The 24,703-nt window shown below is 40.1% G+C and overlaps 2 protein-coding genes across 3 annotated transcripts in view; one reads left to right on the top strand and one right to left on the bottom strand.

Moving 5' to 3' along the window:
• LOC130177419 (TSC22 domain family protein 1-like) overlaps positions 1-8,292 on the bottom strand; it is a 31,286-nt gene extending 22,994 nt beyond the window's left edge. Inside the window, exons 1-2 of the mRNA XM_056389148.1 lie at positions 8,111-8,292; positions 4,832-7,577 (exon numbers count right to left, since the gene is read on the bottom strand). Of these exons, the coding sequence (XP_056245123.1) occupies positions 4,832-7,577; positions 8,111-8,117 (2,753 nt within the window). The 5' untranslated portion in view covers positions 8,118-8,292. The remainder of the gene's footprint in view (positions 1-4,831; positions 7,578-8,110) is intronic.
• Positions 8,293-19,699: 11,407 nt separating this feature from the next.
• LOC130177046 (general transcription factor IIF subunit 2-like) overlaps positions 19,700-24,703 on the top strand; it is a 39,308-nt gene continuing 34,304 nt past the window's right edge. The window contains exons 1-4 of one of the 2 annotated variants that reach the window (XM_056388461.1): positions 19,700-19,815; positions 20,114-20,187; positions 20,671-20,689; positions 21,081-21,225. In XM_056388461.1, coding sequence (XP_056244436.1) covers positions 19,750-19,815; positions 20,114-20,187; positions 20,671-20,689; positions 21,081-21,225 — 304 coding nt within the window. In that variant the 5' untranslated portion in view covers positions 19,700-19,749. The remainder of the gene's footprint in view (positions 19,816-20,113; positions 20,188-20,670; positions 20,690-21,080; positions 21,226-24,703) is intronic. The other variant, XM_056388462.1, reaches the window with a different exon arrangement.

Below are 24,703 nucleotides of genomic sequence, written 5' to 3'. Positions count from 1 at the left end.
ATTAATCTCTGCAGCTCTAAACATTCTTCTACTGAACATTAAGAACTTCAAATACTCTTAGACAGAATAGCTGTTTTACTATTACAATGACCAACACTGAATTCATCAAAAGGATGCGAGCAGGGGGGGAACATTTTATACTAAAAATACAAACTATTCAGTGTACAGTTACAATAGTATTACATCACAGATAATCCTTCATCTCACGATATATTACAACAAAAACATCTATGTCATATCATGATACCTGTGTAGCTGAAGAGGAAAAAGCCAAGATGTGTTCGGGTTCAGCCCAGGACAGTTTGCTCCTGAACTCACCCCACTGTGGGTACAGCCATTAAAGACAATTTGGCCTGAAAGGACAAACAGTCCAAGATTTGTTCAATGTTTAGAATATCTCTTTTATCTAAGACTGAATGTAGAACAACAGACAGGAACATCTGGACACCAGGTCGGCCACAGTTTATAGTATAAACTTCATCAAGCCAGTGCTCTTCCACACAGCAGACAGACACTGATGAAGGAAACTAAAGAGCAACACAATGGCTGGATTTATCAGAGCTGGAACAGTGATGCACAACTCTGCTCAGTCTGGTTCCATCTCATCCAGTCTGCTGGATCCTCAGTGGTCTCAACCAGCTTCAGCAGATCTGACTAAGTTGGGTTGGGTCAGCTTGGGTCACTTCCTCTGTGTGTAGTGCATTTTGGGGATCTGGTTGATCTCCACACAATGAGCAACAGGCCCAGCACAAACTGGCTCCCTGTGCTGCCAGGGGGAAGATTACATTCAAAACAGATAGCCACAGAGATAGCCATCACACTGCCAGCCAGCCCACATTCCCCTAAGCCTTCACACATTCAAACACACACACACACTTAAACTGTTCAGACCAACAATAGCTCTGCACTACAAAAAAACGCAGCGTCCTCATTCATTTCGATGAACCCACTGGGTTGGCACAGAAGGGACTTTGGCAATAAGGTGCACGTTTGTTTATCAAAGAAGTTGTACCTCGCTCAAGTTGTGCCACAATACAATGTCAAGTCATTGGCACCGCGCTGGCCGGTGCATTCATGGTAGCTACAGAAGACACACCAACGCAGACCTTGTGTTTTTTTTTTTGTTTGTTTTTTTTTTTTTAAACACAGGGCTGCCTGAACACCCACTTCTACTTCTACTATTCAACACACTGCTGGTGTCGAATATTGTTGACTTCTGAGCCAAATGGGAAAAAAGAAGCACATATCTGCTTGTCTGGCACATACACATATAAGGCAACAGCCAATATTTAGTGGTAATATTCCCCATCTCTGCACGTGACAGATTGTAACCACAAACAAAAGCTTGAGATACTGTACCTCTTCATTTAAAGCAAGAATAACCATTTGTCAGTGTGCCATTTTATATTAAGAGGAGGCCTTTGAAGGCAAGATGACCCAAAAGAGGGAATCTTATCTTCAGAAAACAAAACAGAAAGTACTTAACGTACTTAATTGTGGAACAAAGTCTCAAATCTTCAATGGCTGCTTATGAAAAACATTGTTTCACCAATTTCCTTTTTGCAAAAAAACCTGAGGTTTAACTTAAACAGTTCAACTTCATACTTTGAATATCATTTCTGAAATGAGTTCACAGCCAAATCTCACCACAACACCCCACCAACACTACATGATAATGAACAAAATTAACAGAAATACAAATTACAAACTTAAAAATTATGTTTACACTACCTTATCTTCAACACCAAGTTACGACTGAACTAAGCAAGTTTTGCCAACTAGTCTGTATTACCTCTCGTCACAAGACTGTCTTCAGTCTGAAGGCTTGAAACAAGAACTACACTACAGGACAACAGCACACACACAAAGAGAAACATGCAGACAGTCTAACTGCACAAAGCCACATCCTCATATACAAGAGTCATACGTGTGGAAACCTGCAAATGACCACGTTAGAATACCTGCTCTCATATTTGTTACATTTTCCTCATTCTTTTAAACATTTGGTACCGTTTCCTAATTACTGTTAACCATTAATGGCCTATAACCCAAAACAGTCAATCAACAGCAGCCTGGTCACACACATACAGACCACCCAGCCACCTTGAACATATTAATGACGTATCAGTGAAGATAGAGCAAATGCAGAGTTGACATCCTGCCTCATTCAAACACTGTGTGTGTGTGACACACACACACTTACACACACACACACACACACACACACACACTTACTTCAGAGGTGATTTATTAGGGCAGGGCCATCCTACTCTTTAAAACCTGAAAATACTGTAAGTTGACAGGAGCCACACAGCTGACCACAGGGTCTTGTAAATAAATTCCTAAAGAACAAGTCAGCTTTTATGGCTCCTCTGCAATTAGTACATAAGAAAAAGGACCCAGGTCTTAGCACTGCTTCCATTAGTGATTTCCAAAAGGTGCAATCACTAATACTTTATTACCTCTTTGCAAAAAAATGACCATCAATTGTAGCAGCAAAGGCACAGTAATCAATATCCACCACCCCTATGTTGCCACAGTGAGATTTAGGGTAATAATTTGATATCTGTTGTTCAAATAAATGCAAAGTGAAAATAAAAATGCACACGAAAGTCAAAATTTAAGCTTCATAGACAGATACAACTTCGCCCTGTGTTTTAGTTTGGTCCTGGTTTAGTTTCTCTCTCACTTTCAAACTCAATCAACAACAGTGACTGAAACAAAAAAATAGAGTTGAATCAAAACTTCTGACACAACCTCAACATAACGGTAACATTTCAAAGTTCACACAATAGTAACATAAGTTGATAATTACATTTTGTTAAGCGAAATATTCTCGATACTGGAACCAATCCCTGTATTTTCAATCATTATGCTACTCCCCCTGTATTTTCCTAAAGGACTCACCTATGCTGGTCTACAATTAAAATGCATAACATTGTCTCATTAATATATATGGTCTTTTTAATCTGCTGCTAGCTTTTAAACAAAGCTCAACTTAAAGAAATTTAGTTAACTAATGAATACACAGTCACAAATCAGTCACAGGGATCAGCTGTCAAAAAGCTCTTTGAATGGTCATTATGTTGTCATTAGTGTTGAGGACAGGTTTTGTGGAAAATAACTGAATCCATTAGATTTAGTTTTTTATTTTTATTTTAATGCAACTGTGTCATTTATCACAAGGAAATTGAGTTAAGTGACTTGACAGTGCTTCATAGCAAATTAGTCAAACAAATTCAGTTCAGTATCAGCAGATTTGACATATGAAAGGATATCGAAGGACTCGGGATAAAAAAAAAAAACTTGCTTTCATCAATGTTGTTTTTTTTGTTGATGAAGGTCCATTGACTAAGAGGGGCAGACAAATAGCAAGTTTCGGTTGCAGCCACAACTCAGTAGGGAGGCCCAGACTTCAGCAGGATCTATCAGCTACTTGCACTCAAGTGACAGCAGGTAAACTAGACAGAACTGAACCATGAGCATAATTCACCAAGAGACATTCTTCTCATTTGTAAGAAGGGCTTTGGTTTCACCCAAATACTGCTTATCATCAAAGACAATAATCCACCTGATCCCACATAGATTTCACATTCCTCAGAGTTAAACATCATGTGATAAAAGTCACCATCCTTTAGTATCCATCTAACTGACCCATAGAGACAAACTGAAACAAAACTACCATGTTACCTTCTACATTTCTAGTAATCAACTTCTTTTGGTTCCTCCTCCCTACCCTTTTATTATAAATATCCTAAAAGCTAATAAAAAAGGTAATTGAAACATTTTCAGAAGTCAGGAAAAAAGGCTTAGGATTGTTAGGAGTGACTGAAAGGTGAGCAATTTCCTGCTGCTGCAATGTGATTAAAATTCCTGTCTAACCTCAAAATGAGTTCTTAAAACTTATTATTGGGAGAACATTCCTTGGGATTTTCATTTGGGTCATAGCATAAATCACTAGCAAACTGTAGTGACAGGAGAGGATTGACAAAGAGAGATGGAGAAAAAAAGAGATGGGGGATAAAGAGAGAGAGCGAAAGAGAGCACTTAATAAAATCAATAAGCTTTTAGTGAAGGGAAAGGACTACTGCACTGTACTGTTCATGTCAACAAGTAAACCACCATCTCGACCTCATGAGTTCATCGAAAGGCAGAAGGAGTACTTTTAAGACTTTCTTTGCAAGATGGAGTGTAAAATACAATTAAACATTAGCTGTAATGTTTTATTTCATCTGTGGAATTAGACAGATTTAATTTCTATCACATTTACAGCTGCTTGCCTTTTTCTATCTCTAATTAAATAATCACATAACCTCCATCATGTATCCTGCTTTTCAACAACAAAGGTGCTGAGAGTGAGTACAGCGAACTGCGCATCCAGCAGAAATTGTGCACTTTAAAGAAGACAGTCAGGATTCAGGAAAGCAGGCAGGCTAGGTAAAATGTTGAATCACTGCAGCCCCTTGATAAAGACAAGAGACGTCACATGCAGCTGAGCCCTGCACTGTGTCCCACTGACAGAGGAGAGACAGACTGTGGCAGCCTGGCCACTGTCTGCTGGCTATCTAGGAAAACAATAACACTTTTCTTCCCTTGCAGCTGCCACAGCAACCAGTGAAATCCTCTAGCTTCAAACAGACTCTGAATACTGAGTAAAGCAACAAACACCCATTTAACAGCATGCATCTCTCACTAATATACTTTGATTCCACACTAGTGGAGAGATTTTCATCACATGTACCTGTGCTGAGACTTATGCAAATGTCATAAATTTGGTTGCAGCCTATCATATAAATATGAACAAAAAGAGTAAGGAAATAAGAGCTCTTACCCATCCTCCTCTCCATCAACAGACTTAAGACCAGCTGATGCAGTTAAGGCACTGGCGGTGGTGGTATTGCCCTCAGCTTCTTGACCCTGGCCAGTGATGGATCCAGATCCAGCCTCCCCTCCGGACAACTTGGGTAGCCCCAACAGAGCCGACTGGTGCTGGAGAAGCAACCGCTGGGCATCCTGCAGCTGAGTAGTGGTGAAAGTGGGCAGACTAGCATACAGGGCACTGGCCTGGGCAGCATGAGCGAGGGCCTGGGCACTGCTGTGCTCCTGGGACAAGCTGGCAGATGATGGCTGGCTGTGGGGAACAACCTGTGCGGGCATCCTACCACTATTCCCAGTGTTGTGGGCTTGGGGCTGGGCCTGGGGATCACTCTGAGGATTGGTAGGAGGCACACTCGGTGCAGACACTTGGCTCTGGTGGACTGTATTGGGCAGCTGGGCACCCAGGCCCGGGGTTTGGATTTGTGTGGGGAGTGACTGTGGCTTCTGCTGCTGACAATCCAGATGGCCAGGGTGGCTCTGAGGCTGCTGGCCAAGGCCTGCTACTCCAATATGCGAGGGAATAGTAGAGGTGGTGGCCTGAAGGGAGGAGGGCTGCTGGGGTTGTGTGTGGAGGAGTGCCTGTGACTGTTGAGGGCCTCCTATCATCTGACACGATCCATTAGCCGATCCACCTTGGTTGGACAGAGATTGAGAAGCAGCAGCTTGGGGGATACCTTGGTGTGGCTGGGTGTACTCAGGTGGCCTCACTTGCACTGGGGCTGCTTGGGGGGCAGCAGCTGGCTGCTGTGGCAGGGGGGCATAGCCTATCTTCTGCTGATGAACACCTACTAGGCCCTGCGTGGAGCCTGGAGGTTGATTAGCAACTGCCTGGGCATAGGTGAGCTGCTGCTGGGGTATAGAAGGTGTAGGGAGTCCAATGGTAGTCTGGTGGCCTTGCATGGGAGCAGGCTGATGAATGTTTGTAGGAGCCAAGGGGGCCACAGTAGTCTTCACATGTGAATGGGTAAGATCCTGGGCGTGCATGTGAGGTTGGGTTAGGGACACTCCCATGCTTAAGCCACTGGGGAGGATTCCTTGAAAACCCTGAGGAGGGGAGGCATAATCCTGGGCATGCTGGGGTACTGGGGGTCCCCCAGCCTCTCCACTGCACACACTCTCAGTATAATGGCTCAGTGTACTCATAGTGCTACTCACAGAACTACCACTTGTGCTTTCCCTCTCTGAAGCCCCAGCAAAACTCTCAGAGACATACTGACGCATGCTGAGAGATCCAGCATCAGATGCAGAGGAACTGGGAACAGAGGCTGGGGTTTCTTTGTCATAGAATTCAGTACATGTCCATCTGCCCTTCTTGAAGGGCTCAGAGCTAGAGTCCAGCTTCACCACCCTGAAGCGAGAACTGGTGGTAGCCACGGCAGGGGCTGGAGCTGGGGCAGGAGTAGATGATACAGAGGTTGTGGCCATGGCTGTGACAGGGGCACTCACAGGCTGCAGCACAGCAGATCCAACTCTTCCCTGGATCCCACTGGAGAGTCCCATTCCAGAGGCACTGACAGCAGCAGCAGCAGCAACAGCAGCAGAAGTTGTAGTAGTCATAGTAATGTTGGAGCTGATGTTTTGGTGTTGCTGGATCATGCCAATTTTAGTGGTGTTCATAAGGCTGCCCCCGGCTGCAACAGCGCCACCTCCGCTCCCCCCGTTGCTGCTTATCACATTGAGAGGAAAACCACCACTGCTACTGCTAGCACTTGTGCTGATCCCCCCTCTCACAGGCACGTTGGCAGAGCTCAACATATTCACATTACTAACGCTGCTGGTCTGGGGATTAACTATACTAACTGTAGTGCCTGTAACAGAGCTGTGCATTCCAGGGACAGATCCCAAGGCCACAACCCCCACAGGCTGAGAAACAATATTTGGAGGGGCAGTCTGGGAAACATTCTCTTGAGGGCCCCCCATATTAGAAGGCATTTTCTGGGTGACACAAGATAACGCTCCAGGAGTGAGGGCAGAGTGGATGCTCCCAGGCCCAGAGGACAGAGAGTAGACCTGCGCATGGTTAGGATGATGAGGGTGTTGATGGTGATGGTGCACAGTCCCATTCACCATGGCCCCACCATGCTGTTGAGCCTGGTTCAGTGCATGGGGGTGCGAAGGCTGGTTGGGGGAGACAGCCCCAGGGGTCTCTGCCTCATGGAAATTATTCAGTGTCTCCTCTGAAGAGCTTCTTTCTCCTCCGACTATGTCATTAGCTCGGGAGAGGGACACGTCCAGGATTTCAGAAGAAGACAGATCCTCTGTGTGGGACTCATCCAGGTCATCGTAGCTCTCTGTGTCCTCTGCAATACTGTTGTTGGTACTCACAGATATTTGTGCTGGAGTCACACTTGTGATCTGGAAACCACTCTTCTTTTTCATCTGAGCTCCGGCCGATTGTGCGGGCTGGGGCTGGGAATGCAGATTCAGGCTGTGGGGAGGCGGATGATGGGGACCCGGGGAGGATGAACCAGCAGGAGGTTGGCACTGAATCAACAGGGAGGGTTGATAATCATCGGCTGAGACGTGGCTGTTATTGACCACCGGGTTTGCAGGTGTTGACAGCGTGGAGCCGCTCCCGCTGCCTGTGTTACTACCCCTTCTGTGAAAGACAGCCGGGTGCGCCATCTTTCTAACACTGCCAGAGTCTCCTGCAGGGTCCGGATGATGCATTTCGAGAGAATCCGGGGGGTAGTTGGTCTCTGACAGTATGCAATAAGGTTGCAGTTCGTTAACGGCGCCGTTTTGACAAAACTACGGTCAACAGACAACACGATCAAAAATAAATATAAGTACTAAGCGTCGGGTGGCTGTTTTCAAATATCAGGCAAAGTTGTGCCAATATTTACAGCCTCTCATATACGATTCGGTGCTCTCCAGTGACAACGAGGCAGAAGAAGCTAGTGGCCGCTCGCTGAGTAGCTAGCAAGCTAACGTCAGCTGATGCCAGTTGTAATTCGCCGGCTAACTCCCACTGTTTTCCGTCTGTGAATTTGCTAAACACAAGCTAACATTTTGTGGATTTTCTAATGAGAAGCTATATTGTAATGAACACACGCAGTGAAAGCAGAATAGCTGCTGAGTAAGTTAGCGTTATATTAAATGCTAGCCTGACAGAGGAGTAACGTCAGCTAGCTAGCTGCCAGTCTCCATCACCGGCTAGCTAAACATAGACTGTGGTGAGTCGTTTTAACTGCTAGATTTGTTCAAAGAAAAGAAAATGAAAACACGCAACCTTTCATCCGGTGCACAGTGGTGTAAAAGCCAATACGATCACTGTATAGAGGCGGCCAAAGGTTTAATCCATTCCACTGAATCCTCGTTTTGGTGTTGGTTTTGCTGTATCACTGGTCCTCCCCAGCGGTAGCGTTGTTCAGTATGTAGCCTCCTGCACCGCTGCTGTGGCTCTGTGCTGTGACGGGACTGGAGGGGAGGGGTGCTCCGTAATATGGCGACCGCGCATGGTCTCTGCTGCCAGACATAAAGCAGTCTGGGAGAGGCGGCGACGAGCCCAACATCAACACCAACGAAAAGTGCCGGAAAGTGCCGAGTAAAGGGCGCTCCCTCAAACCAGTTCTGGGACATAGATAACAATAGATTATGTGTTTTTTCCTATTCAACTCAAGGAAACATGGAGATAGGGCAAGATATAGATTAAAATGAGATATATTAAAATTAAAATTTTGCATAATTTACAGAGTATGGTGCATTGTGACAGATTTAACTACCAAATGACATAATAAAGCAGATAAAATAAATTACGTCCTGACCAATCTGTAGCATTTAAAGGCCATTTGCATGTTGACAATACAGTAATATAGCAGAAGAAATAATTAAACCACCCGAAATGGCAATTCTACATTAAGTATGAACTAATAATCTAGGGATGTGGACTAATCCCGGTAGATAATGTAAAATAATATAGTATCACCCAATGAAAAGTAGAACAAATATCATCTAGGCTGTAAACATTTGTTGTTGGTTGAGCAAAACATCAACATCACAACAATGTTTCTGAAACAAAGGTGGGCGGAGAGCTGCTAGATCTCTCTGCAGACACAGGTGTTAACTACACTGAAGGATTTTTCTACACACAGGTACTGTTTGGGGCCTCTCTCTCTCTCTCTCTCTCTCTCTCTCTCTCTCTCTCTCTCTCTCTCTCTCTCTCTCTCTCTCTCTCTCCTCTCTCTCTCTCTCTCTCTCTCTCTCTTCTCTCTCTCTCTCTCTCTCTCTGTCTCTCTCTGGTGTGTTTGAGAGAGAGACGCTGAGAGAAATGTACACATTTGTTGGTCTGTAATGTTGCCACTGTAGGTCAATGAACTCTCGTGTTAAACTAGTCAAGCATCTCCATTTTCTGTGTTCTGGTCTCTTCTGTTCGTGTGTGGATATAAAGACCCTGTTGTAATTCTAACCCCTTTCAATTAATATTTTCTCTTCACTTCTCTTCTCTTCTCTTCTGTTCTCTTCTCTAGATAGATAGATAGAAAGATAGATAGATAGATACTTTATTTATGCCCCAGGGGAAATGAATGTGTCCATTAGCTCACTGTTGATTATAGTAGTAATAATAATAATAATAGTAATAATAAAAACTGTTAATAATAAATAAACAATAGCTCGATAGGTAGGACAAAGTGCTTCACTGCAATGGCACAGATGAATGCTGGACTTGTTGGTACAGCAAATATACAGTAGGCTAGACTGGGCTCCAAAAGTCTGAGACCAGTAAAGTGGTTTAAGTTATAAACAGGTAAAACACTCAAAAGTAATTTTCATCACTAAAGTAAGCTAAAGTAAACTAAACTGAATTGTCTCTGCGTATAGCAGGAGGCAAGACAGCAGGTTCTTCAGAGATGAGTCACTCCCATGAAGATGTTTGAACATCCTAAGTTGAAGATTTGGGCCTTATTTTGGGGTCTATAATCTTTAATATACTAAATATTTAGCCAATACATCAATATTTCCAGGTTTATATCGTAGATGTCCAGCCTGACCATCATAATACACTTCATTTATCTTTATAAATTTGACTAAATACACAGATGCTTTAATGCAAGTGCACCTGGAGCTCTCTGTATGGCTGTGTTTATTTGAGACATATGTGGCTTTTGCAAAAGGGTGAAACAATCTGCAAAATGTCTGAAAATGGCTAAATGTTGCATTTAAGATTGTTGACCAATCTTTCCTTTGGGTAGTTAATGTACAAATATGAGACATTTTGCTGAGTTTGTCAGTTTTAGGATTTGGGAAAAATATAAATCCTAAGAATATTTGTCAAAGCCTTGGGTGGAAGAGAAGCAGGGAGGGAAATGCTAGAAATAGAGAGAGGAGGAGTTGAGGTAAAAAGAGAGACGAAGGACAGAGCAGTGGTTAGTGAGGGAGGTGGAGGAGTGAGAAGAGAGAGAAGAGAGGAAGAGATTGACTGTCAGGCAAGCAGACAGGCTATGTCCATCGATACAAATGATAGAGGACGAGAGACAGCAGGAGCCTAGTGCAGTGTAAGCGTCTGGTGCGGTCAGCAGCTTTAAATCACACTGGCACTCCACAACAAAAAAACACACAGCACTATTGTGCCGCCGCCCCAGCAATAATGAACAATTTATACACTGGACTCTGCATTCATTTTGTAAATACTCTGCTCCCTTTCTGACTGGAAGTAATAATCCACAGTGTTTCTATATGAAGAAATAAAAACCTTATGCTAATTATAGTTGAAAAACATACTGATTGCGCATGCGCTATACAATGTTTGCTTCTTATTTAATTCCAGAAGAACTGAGCAGCAAGAGGAGGCTGTAACTCAGGTGGAAGGCAAGTTGGCTCTTAATTTTGGGTTGACAGTTCGCTGCCAGGCAGCTCGTCCTTTCTACATGTCTCTTAACTCCAAACTGCTACCATAAATCACTCTGGAGGAAATAAAATCTGTTGAATGAATGTAATGTAATATGGTTAGCATGAGCTAAATTAGCAACAACAAAATCAAACCTTATCATTGCTGTCTGCCAAACAGAAAATCTTCTTCTTTTGAAAGAAGATGAAAGTTCCCAAGAAAGTTGACAAACAAATTTAAAGATTCCCGCTGATGTGCTCTACAGTCAGTAATTATCAACCACAGTCAAAACATGTCATAACATGGAGCATGACAAATCTGTATGTCTTGTATGGATTTCAAAGATTTCAAACCTCAGTGTCTTCTTTCTTTTGGAATAAGGCAGTTTAGTGTAGATGCTTTTTTGTGATTATTATTTATCATATTAATCAAGTTTGTTGGTCAAGTACTGTGTGATCACATATGCAAGGAATATATACGACCCTGGTTGAAAGCAGTAGCTCTCAGTATAGTTAGGCTACATGCAGGGCCAAAACAAACATACAGGAAGATACACCTGTTATGTGCAATTCAGATTAACAGTGGAATAAATGGTTCCAAGTGTAGTATGTGAAGTATTCCAGTTGTCCTCAACATGTACATTTTCTAATGTATGTGGTGTGATATATCACTCAGCTGACTTTGAGAATTGCCTTGTTCAAGCCAACAGCAAACTCTCTGAATAACTATGAGCCATGGCCTGCTGAAGGACAAGTAATTTGGATGTTTTGAGCATAAAAACCCAGATCTGTCAGAGTGGAGTTGTAATGACGGTGGTGAAACCAACCTAAAACTCTTGAAACAATAGAGGCTTTTGCTGCAGAGAGCATTGGGCCATGCCCAGTGATGCGGGGCAGGGTGTCTGTGTCTCTGTCTGGGGTTTGTGTCCACTGATCCTCCCCTGCTCTGAATGGAGGCCAGAATACATGCTGGCTTTATTTGTACTGGGTGATCCTCCCAGCAGAAGTGTCTCTGTTACTAGATGCCCTGGCCCACCACACTCATTCATGAATTGTTCTTCCCACACATACTGTAGTCTAAACCTAACCTGGCACTGCTGTACTTCACTGTCATGAAGAGAGAAGAATGATGAAATCTTATGAATTTGAATGGCTGGCAGATGATGCAATGGCACTGAAAAAAGCGGTCAGGGAAACAAACCACGCAGTAAATTACAATACATTTTCACTGTTCCACACATACGTACCTGGATCATGTAGATTGCCGAAGGTCACTCCAAAAGTACTAAGCATCCACTTTGTAAGTTCATATTTGATGATTTAAACATCCAGTCATCCAGTTGCTGTCCTCTGCATATCTCATTTACACTCCACCCTGGAATATAATCTATAATCCATATTTTTATCTGTGATTCACTGAGAGAATTGCATTTTTTGTAATAATTATTAATACTAAAATCAAAGGGTTTAGTATTAATGTGTAATATAATGTCATGACCATGTCAGACCACGTGTTTTATCTTCCATGTAAATGTCACATGGAAACCTACACAGTCAGAAATGTATTGTCTTACACATAACCTTTCAGTGTTTGTTTTGCTCTTCTGTCTGAATGAGGGTAAAGACCCGAGGACATGTTCTGTTCTTATGTACAACAACCAGCAGACTCACATAACATGTCTCCAAAGACAAGCAAGGTCCTGGAGTCTGATCTCTGACTGTCCCATCAGTAAAATTTAAACACTACTACAACAACTGACTGCTTTTGTGGTGGGAACTTGTGAAGTACTCACTGTGTAAAATAGCACAGTGTTTCCCTCATAATGTGCTACTATGGAACAAGGATACACTGTAAGTATTTACTTGGCAGTGTTATAGGTGTTAAAGCAAAGCACTCCTCAATAAGAGTAAGTGGATTGCCTTCAAAATGATAATGTACGATGGATTACAAAAAATGGTTGTTTATTCATTATTGCATTATAGGACTAGCATAAAGTCAGCACAATGAATTAAACAAAGCAGTAACTTTAGATCAGCATGCTTGACTGATGAGTGAAAGGGAAACTTGAGAGCAGCTGGTGGACAAACTCTATTTAATAATGAAGGAGAGAATATAAGATGGCACTGACTCACATTCATGTCAGCAGAAACTATTTATGTACATTAGGGTTCATAAGTCCAAGACCACTTACCCATTAAGTTATTTTATTGAAATTCTTTAAAGGAAAGTTAAGGATTTGTAGAAACACATAATGTTGATCACAGATACCATTAGCAATAGTCTTCTTTTTGCATTTGATGGCAGGTAAAGTGAAAATCAGTGAAGAGCTGATATTAATTCAACCTTGCACATAAACCATGTTTTCTCTGCAATTTGACAGGTTTCTTATTTATGTAGATGTTATTATATCACAGGGGACACTGTTATTTAGAAATATATCAAATAAGTATGAGTACAGACGTGTTAGATATCTCCCACAACCCTTACCACCTGTCAAGAGTCCCAACAAGACACTGTAAATAATTGTCATTTCTTTTCCATAAATTATGATATGGTGAAAAAAAGACCTTATAGCACCCCCATCAGTTCAATCAGTGTATTTCTGAAATACTAAAACTGTGAAGATGCATCGTCCCTCCAGGTTTCATGTACATATACTGCTAATGACTGCAGTCTCATCAACAATATCAAACATATACTCTTCTAAATCTGAAGTAGCAGCAATGGTGTGCTACTGCTGCCCGGTTAGACATGTAGTGTAGGACAGAAGAGCATATGTGTACATTATGCAGAATGTAGACATCTACTGTAGCTCTGACAGCCTGACATGAAATCTGCCAGATGACTTCACACCTCACACAGACAGTTTCTCCACCGGAGGGAGCCACACTTCAGTATTCAAGTGTGTATAGGAGAGAATGTTCATTGAGTTTACAAGGGAAGGTCCACAGTACACTGTATATAAAAGCCAATAAACAAATCCTATTCAGAATTCAGCTTTACAGAGAAACACTTTTAATCTGTGGCCAACAACAAACATCCAACTTCCCCAGAGAATCATGTGCTTGCTATTCAAAACAATATAGATCATGCAGGCGGCCTGAAGAGATGGCTTTTTCTTATTGATATATTTGCAAGTATATCTAGAGTTTACAGAGATCAATGCCGTGAATGAAGTTATATTACCAACACTATAATCAGATGACTGAAAACAGAAAAAAAAAAAACATCTGGCCTGACAAATCTTTTATATCAATCTGAGTGATCGGGAACAAACAGCTTAAATCCATGGATATGCCTTGTCTTTTGTGAAAATAGTGATGGTTAATTGGGAAGAATGTTGTTAGAAATAACATAATATGCACAAAATCTGCTGTTCTTCCCATCCTCTTTACTGGCAAATCAATTTATGTGCATGAAAAACAAACTGTCGCTATACTGGCTTTGCAATCAAGGCATATGAACCAGAGAAGATTGAAAAGGCAGAATGATTTGGGCTACATTTACAAGCTAATGGTTGTTGGATAACAGATGAAATCTATTTACATAAAAATAATTGTATTCTAGCAGTAAACCGTAGTCAAGGTCTTAAATCCCTTTCCAAAATCATTCTGTTTTTGTTGGAAACTTTCCTTTTCTTTTTGGCTACCTATTTTAAAGACTGTTTCTGCCAACCAGGAGCTACCATGGCAACAGTCCTTCAATGAACTATGAGCTCTTAGTGTAGAGATTATAACAATGACGATCATGTTTTATATTAGAATAATATTAAATCATGTCAGGTTCTGGAGAAATCCTCTTGCTTGATCAGTCTATCAAAATAATAATAATAATAATATCACAGAGATTGTTGTTTAGCATCTGAAGGTTAGGGTTTATTGATGGATACGGTTCAGAGTAGTGTGCTGGCATTTAATTCTGTGGTAGATTTATCACCCTGGTCTTGCCCTGACACAGTATATACCCAGACTGTGGACAAAAATGTGCCTACCTCAAAGCGAGGATGACCTTGAGCGGAAAGCCAAAACCCTCAGCCAGTCAGTGCCAAGTTCATTTTATCCTTGATGAAAAGGGATTTCTGGATCTTTCAACCAGCAGAGGACTGATAGAGGATTTCAGAATTTTCACTGAGTTTCAAACTTGGGTAATAATAGGAAGCTAGGCTTAAGATTCATTGTTTCCCTAAGCATGCTCTCTCTCTCTCTCTCTCTCTCTCTCTCTCTCTCTCTCTCTCTCTCTCTCTCTCTCACACACACACACACACACACACACACACACTTGTATCTCTATCTTTGTAAAGACACTCCTTGACATAATGCATTCCCTGGCCCCTTACCCTCACCTGAATTACATCACAACTAAATGTCTAAACCTGACTCAAACCTAAACCTGATTCTAACATGACCCCTGAAATCAAGCCTCAGTCCTTAAACCCTCTATAACTGTAACTGGTCCTCACAAAGATGAAAGTACAAGCACAGGCACATGCAAACACACTTTCAACACATTCCAATAATGCTGATAAACTGCGTGCAGAAAAGAAGCTGGGACACTTTGGAGGCTGTGACTTGACGTCTTGATGTAGATCAGAGTTTTCTCTGTGTTGAGCTTTATGTGAAAGTGGTGACGGCTTGTCAGCTGACAGAGAGGACTCCGAGTTTTCTCTCACCAAAATCTTTGTGTTGCAGCGATTAGGCTGTTTTTTTCTAGGTCACACTGCTGAGAGATCCATATGGGGAACAGGAAGTTGATATTGCTCCGCATCCACAGACCAGTGCCAACTCCTAAAAATCTTTGCTGCCAAGGACAACACATGTACATTATTTCTACATGGAGGTCTTAGTAAGTGTTTAATTTCAGAATGCTGAAATTGAAAATGAAATTCCTGCTGAATGTGCAGGCTTTATACCAGTTAAAAACTAAATCAGTTGAACATCGTCTTTACTTGGCCTTTGAGAATCTTGACTGCACAAATACCAAGGCTATTTTTGCTGTTTTTATCATCTTACTATAGTGGGGTTAAACAGGGTGGTTGCTACAGGAAAGGCCATGAGGACATTAAATATTAAAACAATGCATCCCCTTGGGAGCATGAATGTGCTTAACAAATTTCATGGCAATCTTCCAATTAGACCATGAGATATCCTGCACGTAAAACACATACTTTGGCCGTAGAGTGGTGAAAGATGAAAGGTCAGCGTGAGCGTCTAAGCAATTCAAATGGAAAGTGAACAATTTCTGAGGAGCATGTGTGGCAATTTTTGCCAATGTCTTGTGTGAAACTGGATCTTTTATCCCAATGGTTGATGACAAAGTTCAGTGTGTCCAAATCAGGATTCATCTTCTGGTGTTCATAAACATTATGGCAATCTGGCCTGCCTTGGTCATGTGACTCTGTGACTGGTCCAAAGTGCTGGATAAAATGTACCAATTAACTAGCTGACATCTCCGTCCTTAAGACTGACGTGTCAAAATCAATATTTTTAAAGAGCAGAAGAGGACGAAGAAACTCGACAGGGTGATTTGAAATGACAAATATCCATCCTCTTGGGACCATATGCCTTATACCTCTTCAAGATAACCACAACATGCATCCTCTGTCATTACATTTCTCAGAGAACAGCCATGGCATCTAAGACTGGATGGTGTACAATCCTGCTACCTACCTGTTCTCTGTTTTATTTTCATATGTACGTGACTTCATGTAAGCAGAAAAAATATATAATGGAGTATATAACAACAGCCATAATTTAAAAAATAAATGTATAAATAAATGAATAAAATGTCAGACTTTTCATTCATTCATTCATTCATTTATCAATTCATTCAGTCATTCATACAGTAGTGCTATGTCTAGTTCTAGCAGTTATCCACAAGGTGGCAGTACATACAAACCAGCTGCGGTGGTAAAGGACAGTGCCGCCCTATCCACCACTAAATTAAAGATGTAATTAAAGATGGTGCGTTTAAGATAAGCTGTCTTTCTCTCTGTCTTCTCTACTTTACAAACAGTTCATTACAACTGCATAATCCTAAGAAATTCTAACATTTTCATCCAGATCTCTCCAGAGATGATCGTGGTTTAGACACTTCTTATTATACGTTTTTGTATGTAACTTCACATCAGTCCAGATACACATCAGTTCACATGTTTGCTTTTTCTCATATCATCTAGCTCTGAAAAAAGGCGAGACATGGACAAAGAGCAGGTCATGGGACAGTATCTTATCAAGTCATACACACATTTATCTGATTCAAAGCAGAAAAAGGATAGTAAGGATAAAGTCAGCAAACTGAGCTTCAATAGTGAATGCCAGAGGCAAAGGGGTCTTAGTGTCCTGGTGATAATGTAATATTTATCAAAACTATTTAATTCTAAAATGACTCTGACTTTCATTGCATTCACTCTCGCTGCCTTAATCATACACAAATGTTTACCAGCAGTTGTGTTAGCAGCATGGCACATGTTAATTTTCACTTAATATTAAGTAACTGAGGCTCAATGCATGTGTTTTTATGTACTCAGCATTGTCATAAATGTTTTATTTACCCGCATTGTATTTTCTGATAGGGCAAACTAATGCTAATGCAGTTTGCAAATGCACTAATTACATTCAAGCCACACTCCAATGATTCATGTTAATGACTTTGGAAGCTAATGTAGATTTACTCTGGTCTCAAGCTCACCATACATAATTTATTTAGTGAAATAATTAGTCCAGTGCAGAACCGGCTTACCTCTTTATATGATCTGTAAGCAGTGACTTCAAGTCACTTGGGGCTCTTCAAATATTATTTCTGAAACCCCATTTTACCGAGAATTTTTATTTATTTATTTATTTTTATCACAGTGTAATTGAAGTAAACAATGAAATACTAGAAGACGATATCATCTCTATGACCGGTTTGAGTATCTGGCTTTCTTTTATAATTCTGTATATTACAAGTCAGTCATAACCAAACACGTCAAACACGACTCATGTGTCACTCAGACATCCTCAGCACTTTGGCAGGATCAAACTCAGACATCACTGAAGAAAACATCACATGCCTGGTTAGTGTCAGGAGAGACATCCATTTTGTTTTATTGTGGACGGAAAATTTCATATTTTTCTCAATGCTGACATACTGTACACTGGAAGGAAGAATATCTCCCGCTTGTGGATATAGAGGTAGTCGAAAATTATGAAAATGTGGGGGAAAGACATCAGCGATAGACAGTAAAGGGTGGAACACTTCATCACATTTGATGTTTACACATTATATTATCGTCTTCACAAGTGCTGCTGTAGGACCAACTGGACTGTACAGTTGTAGACAAGTGCAGGCTTTCTGTTGATCCACATGGTGATGCTTCTAGTCTCTGTTAAATAGGGAGACAAAAATGTTTAAGTCTTTTCATTAAAATAATGCATATGCATGCATTTTTCAAATAATGATAAAAGACAAAGTCAAGAGTATAAAAGTGCATATGAAATAGATAAAATCATTAAATCATAATAATATTATAGACCCATAGAAATTTAGAAAACAAGCCACAAGAATATTAATACAACTAAATTTTGAGTATCAGTGTGTTTCATGTCTTTAAAAAGTTCAAACATAATTATTACTGCCAGTAAATCTTAAATGCAAATTGACTTGTTGATTTGTTGCTTCACTTAAAATCCACTTAAACATTTTGACGAGTAAGCACTCTATTTAATTATGCTTGTTTTATATTTGCTCTCCCCTCTTCTTTGACATTTAATTTTAAAAGATGTTTGATAATGTTAAGATGGTACATTTAACTGTAATTCAAATCTTTCAATAAATATCGGAAAGGAGATGCAGAAGATTTCTTTGCAGGCCCTCACAGAGTGAGATGGCAGACAGATTCCTCTCGTAAGATGGTAGTCTGGTGGTTTAATTGCTAATGATGAAATGAACGTGTGGGCTACAGTCCATCCAGGAAGCCACCTGCTTTATCAACATGTTATATATTCATTACCATGCTTGACCGTGGATTTAAGTGGCCTGATAATCAGACTGAATTACAAATTTGTTTCACTTTACGGAATAAATCAGAGATGTGGGTGGTGACTCAAGAGGCCTTGACTTTAGAGTTCAGAAGTTGTCATGAGCTCTTGTGGCAATATGACCTCAGTCCATAGCGCTTTTAAAATTATTATGACAAGAACATTTTGTTAGACGCTGGTAGCAGTTGCAGGTGGAGTAACAAGACTATATAATTAATTTGCCCATCATGGTCTGACTACATGCAATCTGCAAAGGGACTTTGAGGCAAAAATGAGCTATTGATCTCCTTTCAACCTTTTGCCCCCCCCCCCCCCCCCCCCCCCCACTTGCATGGTGTGCAGTATTTCTCTGTTAGATTAATACATGACCCTACTCTGCTGTGTGGCAACTCTACTGAATGCCAACTAAATTGAATATATGCACAGTATAAGCACATTATTAAATCAAATAAGGAAGATCTGAGATTTCGACAGAGGTTCCCTCTTCAACAAAAGGCATCAGATTCAGTTGTAAAAGTGACCCAACCAGTCAATATAATGTTTTAGTGTTGATTATTCTCAAACCATTAAAACTGATTACATTACACTACTGATACAATTGAATATATCACCTCAAACTGATTATCACACAGTTATGTGATTGTCTTAATAAGGGAAAATCACGTCAATCAATTTTTATTAATAGCCTGCAGTTCACAAAATCACATCTGAGTCATTTGTGTTTGACTTGTCATTATGTACTTTTTCCGTCTTTGTCTTTTGTATCTTATTCTTAATATTAACATAAATTCAATGATAAATAAAGATCAAATCGTTGTTGTAAATTAATAAAGCTGTTACGTTGTGTGCCTATTATCTAGTCCACAGAAGTGTTGATATTCTGAGTTTTATTTTGAAAGATGAAACAGGAAGTTTTATTTTGTAGTTTATTCTGGTTAAATTGGGTACCGGGCTCTAAATTGAGACGTTAACGTCACGAGCACTCTGCTATCTGTAGTTCACCCCTGAGCTCTGAACGTTGACACAATGTCAGATAAAATGGAGGTTAACCTATCCGGAGTCAAACAAAGTAAAGGCGTGTGGCTTGTAAAGGTTTGTTCAACTGCAAATGTAGCAAAGTAACCGAAGTAGCACATTATTTCAGTAAAGTAAAAAGTGTTTATATATATATATATTAACGGAATAAGTTTGTCAACTGAAGCTAAGCTAGCAAGCAATTTAACTGAACGAATTACATTAACTTACTAAATTGAGCACTGCTTGTCAGTGTCATTCTCATAGAAATAGGAAAAATTGGAATAAAAGTGATTAATTAAAACTGTAAAGAGATGTGTTTTGTTGAGTCTGTTTTGTGTGTATGTAACTAAAGTTGGATCATATTCCTCACCAGGTTCCCAAGTATTTATCTCAGCAATGGGACAAGGCCACAGAAAGGGGAGAAGTTGGAAAGATTACAATTGGAAAGTATGTGCCTAACTTTTCATTAAGAAGCCTCTAATACATTTTATTGTTCTCTTCATATGATTATCAGTATTAGAGCTGCTACAGTTAGTCCATTAATTGATTAGTTAATCTGTTAATGGACAGAAAATTCTTCAGCAGCTATTTTGAAAAGGGAATAATGGTTCTAATTATTAAAAAAATATATTTGCCAGTTTCATCTTCTCAGGTTTGAGTATTTAATGCTTATCTTTGGCATACATGATGGTAAACTGAATATATTGAGTTTTGAAATGTTGATTGGACAGAACAAGCCATATGAAGATCTTGGACTGTGAGAAATTTGACAGGGTATTTTTCGCTAGTTTCTGACATTTTATGAACAAAATGATTAATCAATTTATCAGGAATATAATTGGCAGATTCATCAACAATAATAGCCATTAGGTACAGCCCTAAATCGTATCAGTGATGTACACTTTTTCTGTCTTCTCATACACCTGACAGAAAGCAAGACAAAACAGAGGTGAGACAACTTCATATGATACTTCACAGACAGTTTGTGCAGTATACCTGTACAACTTTCGGCATGGGGGGGGGGGGGGGGTTAGTGGCAGTGATTGACACATTGATAAACTGTGATAATCTAAGCCCTTTTCACTTATTTGGTGAATTAACAAGCACATTGATTCAGCCAGCCTGACTCTTAATTACTTGTTGCTAATGATCGTTTTTGCCAGATTATACTGCCTTTTTCCGTTGTCTTCCTATTTCTTCTTTGTTTTCATGTTTGTTCTGTCAGTGTTTGCTGCTGCACTGAACACTGACTTCTCTGGGGTATCAGTTTCATCATGTCATATTTGACCTTATGTGGTGAATCAAAGTCAGCAGTGTCTTGACTCAGCTGTGTTTCTCAGGTATGTTTCAGCCTGAATGCGGAGCTGAGTGCCTTGGGTGCTGTGGGGGAGAAAGATGGAACACTGCAGGTCCCAAGGGATCATCCCTTCACTATGCACACAGTGGGTGGACAGACCATGGCTGTCTTCAGCCAGAGCGACACAGGTCAGTCTGCATCTCAACTTTTCCAGCCCCTTGCCTCTCTGTTTCTTTTGTGCTACATAATATAATCTGAAACGTGTGCTTGACAGGTTGTTAGAGGGTTCAAACTGAAATAGATTTGACAATATATGTGAGTCGTGTAATGGTCCACAGGGCAGTGTGGTTTTTCTTGATTCAGAATGAGCATGTTGCGGTTTCCCAGAAGAAAATGAACATAATATAAAAAAGTTTGTCTTAAATCTAAAATGTAGTCAGAGTTACAAGTTTGGTTGACTGTCTTGCACAAGCTAAACCAGTTTAAAATGTCTTTTTTAATTAATTTGGATGGAGAGACAAATCCTGAAGCTTCTCTTTTGACAGATAATAGAGAATGAACTCACAGGGAATTTACTCAGCATAGTTCCATATCACATGACATGTAGCCTTAGTTCTTCCAGTTTCATAGGTTTTCTGGCTTTGCTACATTGATTGCACTTTGAAATTCATGAAAACAATGAGAGTGGCTTCTGCTTTATGGAAGATGTTTGCTGCCAGGCATGATGTGTCATACTGCTTATGAGCCAGCAGGATTGGCAGGAATTTGCATCAGACACAGAGCTTAAAAATAGCTTAAACTGTACGGTTTAGTGTCTAACAGCATGTGACCTGAGAATTACAATAGATCATGATGTTACTTTAAATGGGATAGCTTTATAGTTAACTTTCATGTAACAGAGTAATACAATAAAATGATAAGGAACTTGATTTAATTAATATTTCAAGACAATACAAGGTAAATGACAGAAAAATCAAACAGAAAAGGTGGTTAAAATCAAAGATAAAAATATTCTGTTACTTATTAAAAACTTTAAAATGTCAAGGGCAATTCTTTACCTCCCAGGTTGCCAGTGCTCAGTAACAATGAAAGTACTGGTAGGGCAGCTTAAACATGGCATGTTCTAAAGGAAAATCAGGAAAGTTATTGGTGAATTATATTGCATGATTCAACTTTTCTCAGCTTTTATGAAAGCCAACTGCAAAAATGTGCTGCATAAGATGGACACAGCAGAATCATGAATTAGCTCATGCTGATAATGTGTGATGTATTGCAGAGAAGCCAGAGTTGTTGTTGACAGACAATCCAATATATTTAAGGTCCAAAATCAATGTTTGATATGCTACGATTTATGTAACAGATTTGAAAGTAGTGACTTAGTAGTGTGTTATTTGTCCATGGTGCATGTGGAGGTCAGCGAGAGTATTTTTTTTTTTCTCGGGTTAATAAGCTGTTTTTATCCCCAAGTGTTTTGTTACAGTATCATTTTGGCTGTGTTGGGGCCAAACCACACAGCATATAGATTTTACATGCCTTTCCCCAGTGTAGTCATGTGTTTAAATTCACTTCTATGTGAAGTTAACCAGCAATTTTTAAGTGGCCAGTGGCATTTATGACTTTGGTGGTTCAAATTTCAGCGCAAATGGAGTCAGTTTCCTGTAATAATCATAGTGTGAAATGGTCTTTGCTCTCTCCGGTGCCATCAGGGTCAAGCTTTTGAACTGTAAATGTCAACAAGGAGTGGACGGAACTTGTCATGACCCCACAAGTACATTGATTTAAATTAGAGGAACAGCCGAGAGAAACAGGAAACATTTAAATAATTGTCTCATTAAGCAGCTGAGCAGACAGTAAAACAAGATACAGGCAGAGAAGGAGCACATCAATTACATTACTTTTGTTAGCAGGACATCCCTTGGTAGTGGAGAAAATACACTGGAGCACTATGTTGTTTTGGTCAGTATGGTACATATATAGCTGAATCCATTCGTACTGTTAGTTAACTCCAAACTGGATGTTGTGTAAGTGAAAACGAGAAAGGAAAAAAAAAAACGACACTATTTGGATTTTTCTTTTCTTTTTTCAGGCCACAAAAACGAATCATTTTCCAGTTCCTGTACAACCTTGTGTGCTCCCAATGAACAAATATATTCTCCAGTATTTTGAGGGATATTACTCAATCCTTTTAAATGTTTTGATGGAAGCTTGTATAATGGCATAGGAAAGAAAAGTAAATTAGATTAAAAAGATGTTAGTGTAGTAGATCTATTAACAATACTTCAGATGTGCAAAAAGAGTTGAATTAAACTAAACAATGAGGTGAAAGGCTCTGGAAAGCTGAATGGAGCTGCAGATTTATCTGCTTTTGATAATACCTGCTTTAAGGGGCATTTGCAAACATTTATGTGCTAATCAACTAATCAAAAGAGTGAAGAGAAAAGGAAAAAGTGAGAGAACACAGCACACATGGGTGAACAGCTGAAAATGACCAGGCAAGAGAGGTAACCTGCACTGAAACTGAGATTCAGCTGTGGAGGTTTAGTAGAGATTAGGAAGGAACTAGAGCTGCAGACTGGAGTCTTGCAGTGGCCTCCAGATATTAACCTGCGAGAACATTTAGTATAAAATACATGTGTCTGATGTATGTATATATGAAAAGGGTATTACTGAGCAAGGTAACTGGCAGGAAATTTGAATTGCTGCATGTTAAGGCTCTGACTCTCTCTTTTCACCAGGGTATATTCGACAGCCACAACGTTTATTCTATCACCGCCCTCATGCACTTTAGATTCACCCACACTTGCATGTGCGTTAATACCTCCTACATGTGATAATGGATTTTTCTCTTTCATGTTTTTTTTCCTGTTATTTCAGTCTCTTATTACTACCAAAAACAGCAACGCTTCAAAATGCTCTGCAATGATTTTTTTCTTCAAAAATTCTGTTGGATTATTGAAAAATACATCCAGACTCAAATAAAACTACTAAAATTTTGTATTTTATTGTCAGAGAGGATCATCAGTGTTATTTTCTTGTGTTTGTTAACCGTGGAAACATGGCATTCAGGAGGCGTGAAAGTCTCTTGGCTTTTATCTTAAAGGTGTCAGTGCTCCAGATGGCTGGCTTCACTGTGAAAGTGCGCGGGAAACAGAAGTAGGAATATGTCCTCAGAGATATGATGGTGTGTAGTTTCTATTTACCTGACTGACGCTCAGCTCCACCCCCACTGACCCGCAGAAAGGTGTATGGTATGATACTGGTCTCCCACTCACTTTCCTGTGGTCTTACTCTTTTAAAATACGAAAGCGTGCACAGACACACACACACACACACACACACACACACACACACACACACACACACACATACAAAAACAAGATTCTGTGCTATCCAACCTCACTGTACCTGCACTTATACACTTGCAATGGTTTGATCTGCACTTGCGTCCTCACTTTCACACTTTTTGCCTCTCACGTACTCCGGTTTTTACATGTGTGAAATCTAGTTTGAAATCTTGTCAGTTTTTACTATATTACCTTCACATATGCTCCTTGTAAAACTTATTTTTTAATTTTCAATTCAGAAGATTAATGTAGACATCAAACACAATGTTTGAAGTCGGACACTACTGGCTCTTCATGTCGATTTTTCACAAACAGGGAGTTT

The sequence above is a fragment of the Seriola aureovittata genome, chromosome 11 (assembly GCF_021018895.1).
Source record: "Seriola aureovittata isolate HTS-2021-v1 ecotype China chromosome 11, ASM2101889v1, whole genome shotgun sequence".
Classification (NCBI taxonomy): Eukaryota; Metazoa; Chordata; class Actinopteri; order Carangiformes; family Carangidae; genus Seriola; species Seriola aureovittata.
Note: the sequence above shows the minus strand (reverse complement) of the source record. Positions and strands in the feature narration are given on the sequence as shown.